At 38.5% G+C, this 12746-nt stretch overlaps 1 protein-coding gene across 3 annotated transcripts; it reads left to right on the top strand.

Annotated features, from left to right (window-relative positions):
- Positions 1-387: 387 nt before the first annotated feature.
- Positions 388-8189, top strand: LOC137335227 (pancreatic progenitor cell differentiation and proliferation factor-like protein). 3 transcript variants are annotated; one of them, XM_068000471.1, is made up of 6 exons: positions 388-554; positions 953-1029; positions 3750-3851; positions 3943-4024; positions 4439-4492; positions 6032-8189. In XM_068000471.1, the coding sequence occupies exons 2-5, from the start codon at positions 975-977 to the stop codon at positions 4440-4442; spliced, it is 243 nt and encodes an 80-aa protein (XP_067856572.1). In that variant the 5' UTR covers positions 388-554; positions 953-974; the 3' UTR covers positions 4443-4492; positions 6032-8189. The 3 variants fall into 3 exon arrangements, 2 of the variants coding, with proteins under 2 accessions (XP_067856572.1, XP_067856571.1); XM_068000470.1 differs by lacking the exon at positions 388-554 and adding an exon at positions 580-688; XR_010966369.1 differs by lacking the exons at positions 388-554; positions 953-1029 and adding an exon at positions 582-688.
- Positions 8190-12746: the final 4557 nt, after the last annotated feature.

Raw genomic sequence — 12746 nt, 5'->3', positions numbered from 1 at the left:
ACCTTTTCTGGAAAGTGTGTGTGGACAATACAGGCTGGGACTTGAATGTGATGCCTTCCATATTCGAAGAGCCTGCACATAGGGAGGGTTACACGTAAATAATGGCCACTTGGGTGAAGAGGCAGAGCGCTATAGTCACCCATAGGGCAGTACCCAGCACGAATCAGCCCTTTCAGGAGCAGAGGATTAGAAATAAAAGTTATAAATGAAGATAGGTGACAGTAAATAACATTATTAAAATAAGCAATCCTAAAGTGTGCCTGTTATTCCAGCGTGTCCTTGAACAGACAGGAATTCCCTGTCGCACTGAGTAACCTCTGTTCCAGATTCAGTAATTTTGTAAACAGGTGGCTGTGCGCATGCACGGCGCCACCATGTTCAGTTCGAGAAGGCCGTTTGCTCAATGAATGTGGGAATGAAGAAACTGACAGAGGAGCGGATGGAGAAACTGACGAGCAGCGCAGCAGCTTGTCGCTGGGGCTGTTTACAGGCACCATTGGCTGATCGGGACAGCCTGCATACTTTAAACCAATCACAGGAGACTTGACTTAATGGTAAGTCGTTGACATTCTTACGAAACTGAAAAACAAACAAAAATTAATAAAAACTGGAAGGGAGAAGTTTGCTTTGCATGCTAATGGGGAAACAGCAATACAGAAACGAAACACCGGCAGACTAATCTTATTAAGTGAGTGAGATGCAGTCTCTTGAATAGTAGAAATATATAATCCAACGGAAACCGTCGTGTTTAACAAGTAATCGAAGACATGTAACTTGCTTTTATAAATGCATTATTGAAATAAAATAGATAGAACTACACCATTAGACCGTAAAAGGTGTATTTGTGTATACTGAATATTGGAATCTCTTCATATTACGTGACCATCCTGTTATTGTAGATTGTATGTCATGTTCTGTTGCTCCTGAAGATTGACATTTGGCTTTTTTACAGTTTGGATCTGCTGGTTTCAACCATGGCCACTGTACCGTCGGCTGGTTGCCTGCTGGCAAGGAATCAGTTTTATAGAAGTAAGCTGCAGTGTAGCTGTTTCCGACGCTCTCTCAAGTTATATATATCGATTACTTCGGCGGGGCGGGGGAGCAATTTATTGCTCAATTTTGCACGTACGAAAAGTAGGATTGCCCTTTAAAAAAAATTCTGGTGAATTCAGAACGTTTGTACTTCGATTTCTAATCCTTGCATCATGAGTGAAATGAGGCAGTTGTATCGGAACTTTGTCCAAAACTTAAATTTCATAAATTGAAATATTTTTAATGACTTTTTAAAGAAATTTAGATAAATGACCCTACACCTTGCATTCTGGTTTCCTTTCTGATTGGGGCTTGCTGGGGTCAGTGCGCCTGACAGTAGAAAACAACCCATCAACACAGATTAACACTGTTGGAATGCGTCAAACTCCGTTTTATTGTATGAGATTCCACGGATTTTACTATTGTTTTAGGAATTGAATCCTGTTATTCCGTTTATTTTTTTCTGTGGAAACTATAGAGTTGTGGACAAGATTATCAATGAAGCAACAATAAGGCAATCCTAGGTAAAGGGACAACTTACTGAAAATAAGGACGCCGACAATTGAATATAGGTTTGCTGGCTGATATTTTGGAAAACAATTTGCATTTATTTAGCGCCTGTTTACGGCCCCAGAGCGCCCCAAAGTACTTTACAGGCAATTAAGCACTTTTGAAGTGTAGTCACTGTTGTAATGTGGGGAAACATAGCGGCCAATTTGAACACAACAAATTTTCTTCACCATCAAAGGATTATATCTCTGGTAAATTGGGTAGCACTGCAAGTTTATCTTCAGTGTTTCTTCTTGATAATTAGGACTTCCCTATCAATTATTTACTATTGCAGCCCTAAAAAAAAGCCCAAAAAGATTGTGTGCCTAACTCAAGGTTCGTAAACATTCTCAGTGAAGACTAACTCACTCAGCAACTCAAAAACTCTTTGCCAAATTTACCTCTTAGACTGTAAAGAGGTCTAGTTTTTTTTGTCTCCCAGACTGTCTGGTTTTGCTTGATTTCAGCTCATTTACTGATATGCTATCAAACTTTAGAAATAGCTTTTGTTGCTGTAATCTAAACCCTATAGAACTAAAATATACCTTTCTCCATCGTTTTAACTTGCAATAAACAATGTAATCAGTTAAATTATGCTCACCCTGTCATCGATAGTTAAAGAAAGAATTTAAAATTAATAAGCATTGTTCATGTCATAGGCAATTTATTGTTTTGAAGTATAAATGTTGTTATGTAGGCAAATGTAGCAGTCAATTTGCACACAACATCCCACTAACAGCATATTACCAGACAATCTGAGTTTTTTGGTGTTAATTGGGGAATAAATGTTGGCTAGAACACCAGGAGAGCTCCCCAGCTCTTCTTCAAATAGTGCCATGGGATCCTTTATATCCACCTGAACAAACAGAAAGGGCCTTGGTTTAAGGTCACATCAGAAAGACAGCACCTCCAACAATGCAGCACTCCCTCAGCATTGAAGTGCCAGGCTAAATTATGGGATCAAATCCTGGAGTGGGGCTTGAACCCATGATCTTCTGACTCAGAAGTGAGAGTGCTATCACTGATCTTAGCTAACACTTTAACCCCATCCTCTCATCACAGGTATTTCCCATCTAACATATTTTATTTTAAACATTTTAATCTGACCTTTTCTCTACTTGATCAAACATGTCTTATCTTTCCTACTCTTTCCCCCTAAAAACTCAGTGTCACAGCTTCTACTTACCTTGTCTTATTTTTCTCCTGGCTCCCACATCCATTTTGGAGGTGGAAAGAAGTTTTGTCTTAAATTTTGAGAACCGGAAAACTGTTGTAACATGCTCCGTGCATTTTTAGTTGTCAAATCAGAAAGAAGGCAGCTCCCAGCCTGATAGCAACTGGATGAATAAATTCATCTGAGGGTTCATGACTAACTTCTTCCATTGTCACACCCTTGGTCCCTTCAAGTGTGCTCGCTAAGAACTGTCATTCAGTTCCAGTGACCCAATCCAGCTGCTCAGCCTTGTCATCCCAGCCTGACATCTGTGTTTTTAAAGTTCTTCTGGTGAACATATATTCCAGCCAGCATATTGGTAGAACTAGTTCCACTGTAATAGCTGTGTACTTTATATATTTCAAGGTCACTGTTGTCCCTACATTAATGTTAGAAAATGCACGCTGAATACTACTAATAATTTGTCAAAAGGTTTTCTATTTACAGCCTGGTTCCCATCATAGAGATGTGTATGTTTCTTAAAACTTTGGCCATCGGCCTTCACAAAGAATTAAGATGGTGTCTAATTAGACACAGATTTAGTAAATATGAGCTTTTGAAATCTCACAGTTCTCTTGAGGAGTAATTTTTTAAAAACTGTACTATGGATAATGATTATACAATTAAGGCAAATACAAATTCTGCTTTAATTCTACAATTTATTGACTGAGAAGTAACAATGTAATTTGAGAGGTTCTTTATAATTAATTTCTGAAAGCAATTGTCTTGGACTAAGTTTAATTTCAAAGGGTGCAATAAGTTTCACAGTGGAGTTGTGTGGCTGATATCCAAGAGTTCAGTAGAATCCTGGCTACAGCGTGTGTGAATAATGAAGGGTTAAAAAAACATGGGGACTACAAATGAGCCAATAGTTATCTTAGTTCATTGTTACTGCAGTTGTCTTAACCTAAATGAACATAACTTTGAACAAAAATGTTATTTATCTCACATGTAGGTAGACTGAATCCAGTTCTGAGTGCTTCTTCTTCCAGTTCTTACATAAATAATGCCCCTAAAGAAGGTGTTCTTATACCAGATCAGGAGAGCAGCCATCAAGGTAGCATGAATATTTATTTCTGCAAGTAATTATGTTGTAGCTTACATTTGTAGTAAAATTAATTGAAAACATTATCTATTTATCTTCCCAGGTTTACCTATAGCAGTGGAGAAAAGCTGGTGGATTTCCTGTTTGTTTGCAAATCCAATATTTTCAAAGTTCTCTGTAGGGAGGTAGGTTCTGTGTTTCATATTAGATTGTTATTTCTTAAATATTTATGTAGCTTGAACTTCACTGGAAGGAAAGTCTAGTGGGAGTACTTTCGTTCAGGGGGAGGAGGAGGTGGTGGAGGGGAGGAGAGGGGACGGAGGGGCGGGGTGGAGAAGGAGGAGGAGGGTGAAGGTGGAGGAGAGAGGAGACAGAGGCAGAAGCAGAGAGCAGGAGGGGGCAGTGGAAATATAACTTACTCTGGGAATAAATTACTTATTCTTTCTGAGTACTGATTGTAGTGCTCTTTATAGTGTCTGGAACTTTGTGGGGTCGAAAATAAGTTTAATCACTTGATCTTTTCTTTATAACATATGACCTGCAATCATCCTGGTGATTCTTCTCAAGTCCCTTTATAATGCATTTGTATCCTTTTTCAGGTAAAATGACGAAAATTGCATGCCATATTCCAGAAGTGGCCTCACCCTTTATCGGTAAAATATCAGCATAACTTGTCCTGTTTGTAATCCAATGCTCTTCAAATACATTCTATAATCTGATTTATTTTATTGAAAATTATATATATATAGACTTTATGTTTAAAGGGATCATCCTAAATACCAACACCTTGTCATATTTTTTCTTATTTACTGATGTATGTATTTGATATCATACAGCTTCATCCTAAGTAACTGCTTTCAGGCTATGATCAATGATCACTTCCAGATCCTTTTCCATTTTAGCCTCTGTTAGTGGAGCTTCAAAATAAGACCCTTTCATGTTATTGGCATATTTCTAAATAAGACCCATCCCTTGTATTTATCATTTTGATTTAATTTACTTATTTTAGTTGAAAAACAACCCCTCCCTAAAATTTTTTGTGGTGTTTCCCCTTTAAAGGGAGACACTTAATTATGTCATGGGGTTGGGTTTGACTGGCTGCACAATTAAACTGGTCTACTTAAAATAGGATGTTTTCATCTTATCTCTTATAGGAGGATGTGCTCAATTGTTTCTTTATGGGACTCAAATGCCATTTGCTTGCCCTTTTCCAGTAACTTTTGTACCCTTCTCTTTTTTAAAAAAAGTATTCAATTTCCTTTTAAATTATGTTACAGTCTCTACATTCTAGACCCTCAAGAAATTAATGGAGGAAATTAGTGATTCCTTGGTTCATATTTTTCAGAGATCTATAAATACTTGAGTAGTACCCAAAGACTGGAGGATAGCAAATGCAGATCTAATATTCAAAACAGGGTTAATCTCAGTGAGTTAATCCACCTGTTTAAAATAGGACCTTTTCATTTTATAAACATTTACTCTAACCTGTTCCTATATGCATTATCCTACATTTGTCCATATTGAAATCCACCTGAAATATCTCTTATACATGACTGGTCCAAGTCTCTCTGAAGATAATCTTTTACTTCTTACCTGTCCAAATGGCTTTATTAGTATATTCAACATCATTACTGTGAGTACCACAGACTCCTTTTCCATAGCATTCACAAATACTGTGAACAGGCATTTCAGAACAAATCCCTGTGGAACATCATTACTGGTTCTTTCTTCCCAGACAGTGCATTATCAACAGCCTCTGCTGTTAACCTAATTCCCAATCCTCCCAGACATCTTGTCATATATGCCATGAGACTTAACCTTCCCTATCGGTTCTGTATGGGAAAATTTATTGAACACCTTTTGAAAATCCAAGTAAACTACATCTATGGGATTAGACTAACTGACCTGTAATTACCAGATGTGTACCTTATCCCTTTTAAAACAAATAGATTAGCATCTTTGCTAAGATAGTAGAGAGAAGAATTTCAGATGAATGTGTTAAGTGTTTGTATGCTAGATCCCATGGGATAATTTCCATTTAATCTAGTTTTCTTGGAATGGAGTTTGAGATTAATACAATGATGTAAAACTTTTATCTTTTTCTTTGCATGTTAGTCTTTGCAAACACTATTAGCCCAGTGATAAGAAAGAATGATAAAATATTTTGTTAAAATAAACACTTTTTTTTCCAGTACCCACAGATGAAGATTTATTTCCTAGACTTACTGAGCACGTGTCACATGCATTATAATTTGGGGAATTTTATATATTGTCATATGCTTTTGTCCAATTATCTTAAACCTGAATCTGAAATATTTAATACTTTGGATAGTGTTATCCTTAAACAGACAAGGTTTTAATAGTTCCAGGGAGGAGTAATTGGAAGGTACCGCCTGCTCATATAATAGAAAATCTGAGGCAACTTCATCTGAATGGGTTCCCTTGACAGATTCTTGTATTAATTACTGTATAAATGACACACTTCCATCTTGTTCAAACCTGCTACTGTTAGTTACCTAGAAACACCAAAATTTCCTGCAGCAACAAGCTTATTTGGGAGTCTCGACAAATGATAAAAGCTGTCAAAACGATAAAGAAAATGCATAATGGTGTGGAATATATATGTTTGGACAACATTTATGTGGGAAAAATGCTATTGTGTAACCAGGGCTCACTGACGTGCCATTAAAACTGACTAAAACACCCATTCTGATATAACTCAATTAACAGAAGGAAATGTGGAATGTGTAAATATATACCCTTAATACAAATGGGATGAATTACAGGATCTTGAATCAAAGGGTGTTCTAGGTGATATACAGATGTTCTGGTGAAATTATGAGAAAATATAACAGTAAATGATGGATCAAGGCTGCAGATTTACAGTTTTCATGGAAAACTGGGCAGAATTTCAGAATTCAATCTCCAAAACACTAGTAAAAAATTTTGTAATCCAATGGAATAAAAACAGAATTTGACTTATTTGATCAACGTGAACCAGTGGCCCTGGATATAGTGCATACGTACTGCATGTGCTGGGTTGTCATTAAACCAGGGTCTATGGGGTTAGCTACAGTTCCACTTATTTCATTGACACCTAGCATATGAACGCAACCCCTCACGTCCTTCATCCAAAGGTCAGAATGTAAGACCCTACCAATTATTTCAAAATAATGTTATCTCTGGGTGTGTGTAAAATATTGGATTAAAGCCGCAAAATGGATTTTTGTTTCTCCTGGCTAAAAAGTGTCAATTTTAAGACAGCTGTTTACACATGATGGCTTTCATGGAGAGCACTGTTTACTTGCGCAGGAATCATCAGCTTAGTTTTTACCAAAGCAGCAGGTATATTTTGCCAATTAGTGCTCCCAGTGCAGAGATTTGCATGGTGGAAGTGCTAAATGGGATATCAGATACAGAAGTTAGTTTGCCCATTTTGCAGCTTGCCTGATTTTTCAGCCATTAAAATTAACGGATGTGCTAACTTCTGCACCCGATATTCCAATTAGTGCACCAAGTGAGCAAATCTCTGTGCTGGGAATCCTAATTTGTAAAATCTACTGCTATATTCATTGCACTTTTCATCTTCCATCCATATGGAATACAGTTTGTTTCCTGAGTAGAACATGAAGAGGGGAAGAATTGCTCTGGTCTTGGCGACATAATAATGGATTTAAGAAAGTGTTTACATTCTCACTACATATAATGACCAGTTGTAAACAATTTTACAACACCAAGTTATAGTCCAACGATTTTATTTTTAATCCCACAAGCTTTCGGGGAAAGCCCCCGAAAGCTTGTGGGATTAAAAATAAAATCGTTGGACTATAACTTGGTGTTGTAAAATTGTTTACAATTGTTAACCCCAGTCCATCACCGGCATCTCCATATAATGACCAGAACAGTTCTTCCTCCAGAATTTTTCTTCATAAGGAAAATCACGTGCTTGAACTAGAAGGCTTATTCTGCTGATTGTTGTTTTTTTATATATTCGATAGTAACATGATTTTGGAAGTCCTGGACATCAAAGGCAACAGCTTGTGTAGTGCTTCTGTGATTTAGCAAAATTATCATGTGTTACAGCCACTTGTAGATTTGTAGATATTAGGGTGAATTTTGTAATGCCCCATGCCACTTAAATGTAGCCAACGCATATGGGAAATCATCAGCAATTTGACTTCATTCAGTTTGGCCTATTAATTTCAATGGACAGACTTATGATTTCCCTATATACTTTAGCTGCTTGTGATGCCCCAGCTGTCGTCTCATAGAATTTACTCTATTGTATTTTTTGGATTGTTTAGTTTTATATTTTTGTAATAAAATAAATTTACTATCTTCTAAGAAAAATACTTGCGTCAATTTATTTCATCAACTTTTAACTACCAGAGTTTAATTTATTTTGTTTAAGTGCAGTTCTTTTGGATACATTTACTACCTAAACTATTAAGTTAATTTAAACAAAATCATGATGAAGATATTTGTGCTAATGGAATGAGGGTTTACCACACTCTCCTTAGCATCTCTAGTCCAGACCAAGCATTCATTGTATGCCCACCTTTGTGTTTGATGTAATTACCAAGTTTGGGTGGTGTACATTTTACTGGTGAAGCAGGTAATTTGCATGCATTCAAATTAGGTCATGTGCCTTGTTGCAGACCGCTCAGCTGCTCCAGGCTTTGCATTTTAAGGGATCTTCCACAAAATTACAAGATAGATGCAATTGAGGAAGGTCACTTAGCTCATCCATACGTAAAGATCCTACAGTTCCCCTTGTAATGGAAGCTCAGTGCCGCCATGCTGCAGTTTACATGATAGCCTTGATTATGCCATGGAAGCAAAATTGGAGCTGGGCTTTCTGGCAGTGAGGGCTTGCTTGATCTAGCAACAGAGAGGTGTGGCATCACCAATTTTTAAAAGTCTAGCCCCTCCTCCTAATTTTAATAGGCTCCTCCACAAGAAACATGTGTGCAGGGAGCCCAGCCGGCAGAGTGATTGGTTTGGAAGGGAGCCTAGTCAACAGTGTACTTGCCCTAAAAGGGATGGGGCTATTTTGCACTGGCAAGAAACATGATTGCTTGCTCAAAAATTTGAACAATTCTGCCTTTACAAAGTGTGTGCAAGTGGGAATGTTGGAAAAACACTCCCATTTCCTAAGGACACCATGGAGGTCCTGCTGCAGGAGGTATTGCAAAAGAGGATGGCTCTCTTTGGAGCAGAAGGGTACCATTCTCTCAAAGTGGAGGTCCAAACTGGCTGGATCAAGGTTGCCCAGAGAGTGAATCAAGTTACCAAGGTTCTTTGGAGCTGGGAACAAATGAGCAAGAATTTCTCTGGTATTAGAAGACCTTTGCTCTTATCCCTCCTTTTTGTTATCTTTGGTTTACTATTATTTCCACCCCCTTTATAGGTTTAAAGTCCTTTCTGTAGTCCTGTTTATCCTTTCTGCTAGGACCCTGGCCCCAACCCGTTCAGATGGAGCCCGTCCCAGCAGTACAGTTCCTTCCTGTCTCAGTACAGGTGTCAGTATCCCATGAAATGGAACTCTTCCCTCCCTCTCCACTCTTTCAGCCACACATTCACTTTCCTAATCTGTTTCTCCCTGTGCCAAATAGCACATGGTTTAGGTAGTAAACCAGAGATTACCATCGTCAAGATTCTGCTTCTTAATTTAGTGCCTGGGTCCTGATACTCCCTTAGCCGGACCTATTCTCTGGTCTTTCCTATAGCGTTGGTTCTGACACGGATCACAAAACTGGTTCTTCCCCCATCCCTTTCCAAGTACCTTTCCAGCCACTTCGAGATATCTCTTACCCTGACACTGGGTGGGCAACACACCCTCCTGGACTCTTGATCACGACTGCAGAGGATACTCTCTATCCCCCTAATTATCAAATCCCCTGTAACTACAACCTTTCTATTCTATTCCTCTCCCCCCACTTAGGCTGCCTCCTGCTCCATGCCGTTAACATTCTTGCCATCCCCCTGCAGCCTCCTTCCTCATCCCCACAGGTATAAAAGGTGCAAGTATTTTGTACCTTTTATACCTGTTGGACAGGACTAGTTTCTGCGGTTCCTCCTCTGCCTCCACTGGGTTCCCTTTACCCTGCTGACTGTAAGTCACAAACACCTCTTCCTCTACCTGTAGCCCTCTGTGTGGTGTGACTGTGTTCTGGAGTAAATTATCTACATCTCTCCCCTCCCTTATGTGTCGGAGAGTCTCTAACTCGTGCTCCAGCTCAAAGGTTCTGAGCCAGAGTGACTCAAGACATATGCAAGACATGTACAGTAGGTTATTGTTGGATGAGTGGAGGTTGACTGAATTAATTCTGTAAGTCCCTTCCAAGTATGTACGGCTTTATAATACAACAGGTTTCCAGTGCACTGCATGCCAAAGATTGTAACTTCTTTCAAACACTTTAAATGTGAAATTTTCCAAAAGGTTACTGTGACATATAACTGCACTTAAACTTTACATTGGAGCCGATGAAAACAGAAAAAAGATTTAAAGGTCAAATATCATTCCAAACTCTTCGGTCATACTTTCCACCCTGACTATTCAAAACAAATGCTTTTGACAGCAAGTGCTTTTTATATTTATAGAAAAACAAATATTATCCAAGTCACTTTGAATGTGCTATTTTTGTACTGTGCATTCACATCCAAGCATCCCTGTTGCACCTCTAGAATTATTTACAAAAATCCCATATCTGAAATAGACTATGAAGCATGATCTCATCTAGTTCATTGGGTTGCCTCCTCCATATGGATCAATGCCATGTTTTAACAGGAGAAAACTATGGCATTTAGTTTTTATTTAAATACAAATAACTACATCCTCTAATGTGCCAATATACTTTTGAACATTGCTTCATGAAGTTATAATGTAGAGCTTTCACAAACATCATAAATTATTTTCATGTTGTGTTCAGATCATGCAGGTTCATTGGGTTCAGTCAGGCTGGATTGTGCCAGTAACAACATTGCTTACACAATGGAAACAGAACTTGTTGAACTTGCTGCTCACATAGCTTAAGCTGAATTTAGTTTGGTTGCTTCCTTGTGTGCTCATTTTAAAATACAACTTGATTTCTTTTTAGTTTTTAAAATAAAAACATCATGTAGCTGTATTAATAAATCAGAACAAAATGGTTTGGCTGGGAATTTCCTTTAAGCTTCTCCCTTTCCATCGCTGTAACTTCACAGAAATGCGTGGAAACCCCGCTTGCACACGTAAATCAGGTTACCGCTGCACTTCCAGCAAAATTATGGTGACGAAGCAGGAGCAGCTCTGAGGAAATTCCCGGAAAAAAAATATTTTTCAAGGATTGGGAAGGAGGGGAAGCAAAAGACCCAGAAGAGCAGTGCATCATCAAGGATGGGCACAGTAAATTCTGTTGGAGCGAAATCCTGAAGGCCTCAAGCAAACATATATTTTATTCTCATAATTTTTAAACACACGTTTCCCTGTGGCTCGCACACAAAGCACCTCATCCTTGACGATAAACTTAAACAATAACAATAGTTCTCAAAACTTTTTACAACTGACTCCAATAATAAAAAAGCTCTCAGCTTCTCATACTTTGTAACTAAGATTCAGGATATTTAAGTCTGGATGTCTGGAGAAAAAAGTTTCTGTCCTTTCCTTCAATATGTCTCTCTGCCTCACTTTCTGTTCTCTATTTCCATCTTATGTTCCTTTCTGTGTATATTTCTCTCTTCTTCCGTTCTGTGTTCGTCCTTGCCTCTCTGTTTCTCTCACCTTCCATTCTTTATTGCTTAGCTCCTTCCCTTGTGCTTCCCTCTACTTTGTCCCTTCTGTCTTTCTGCTCCTTCCCGTCTTTGTCTCTCACCTCCTCTTCTGTTTTGCCGTACTCCATCCCTCCAGTCTGTCTTTCTCTACGTTCCTTCCCTTCTGTCTCTCTCACCTGTGTGTCTCTACTCTGCCCCCAGTCTGTGTGTGTTCCTTCCCTTCTGAACTGTTCTCTCCTGCTTGGTTTAATCTCTCTCCCTCTCTGTTTTTAGTAGTGACCCAGATGCGATATCAGATCTCCAGTGGGGAGCACCCGGGCAACAGTGACTACAATATTATTATATTTAAATTAAGCAACCAAACCAAAGCTGCTGAAAATTTGACAATAGTACCAGATTTCAAGAGGGGATTTGCAAAGATGATAAATGACTTGAACTAGGAGGGGATAATAGTGACACTGAAGGAAAGTGGAATGCCTTCAAAACCATTCTTATGCAAAAGGCAGCCATGTATGTGCCTGGAGTTGAAAGAAGGGCTCATGGTAAAACAAAATCAAATTGTTACACGGCTTATGTTCAAGGATAAATTAGACTTAAGAAGAAATATTTTTATAGGCATAAAGAAAATAGTTCTCAGGAGAATGGGTAGTTATTGATCTAAAACTAAAGGTAACAAAAGTTATCAGAACAGCCAAAGGATATTGGAAAAGAAGATAGTGGATAACTGGTAGTAATAGCAAGGTCCTTTTCAGCTATATTAGAAGTCAGAGGCCTATTAATGATTCTATAGCACCATTAAAGAATTCCTCAGCGCAGATTCGGATGGACTCCCAGAATATAGCAGAAGTTTTAAATGGCTACTTTGCTCCTCTTCTGACTGAGTCAGTGATGGTGACAATAGTTTGCTTCAGAGGCAGACTGCTCATCATCACTCTAGCCCAGCTGCTGTGCTGGCTTGACACCTGGAAGAATGTGTTCCAATGACAGCATCAGCTGCTGAGTTACCACTGACGTGTTTCTGGTGCTTCAAGGTCAGGCCGTTCCAATATACTATTATATTCTCTGCAATTTTCCTGTAAGTCCCTGTTCTTATTCCTATTTAATTTGCATGAATAAAAGTACATCAAGATAAGCATGGAAACAATAAACCATAAA

The sequence above is a fragment of the Heptranchias perlo genome, chromosome 19, assembly GCF_035084215.1.
Source record: "Heptranchias perlo isolate sHepPer1 chromosome 19, sHepPer1.hap1, whole genome shotgun sequence".
Classification (NCBI taxonomy): Eukaryota; Metazoa; Chordata; class Chondrichthyes; order Hexanchiformes; family Hexanchidae; genus Heptranchias; species Heptranchias perlo.
Note: the sequence above shows the minus strand (reverse complement) of the source record. Positions and strands in the feature narration are given on the sequence as shown.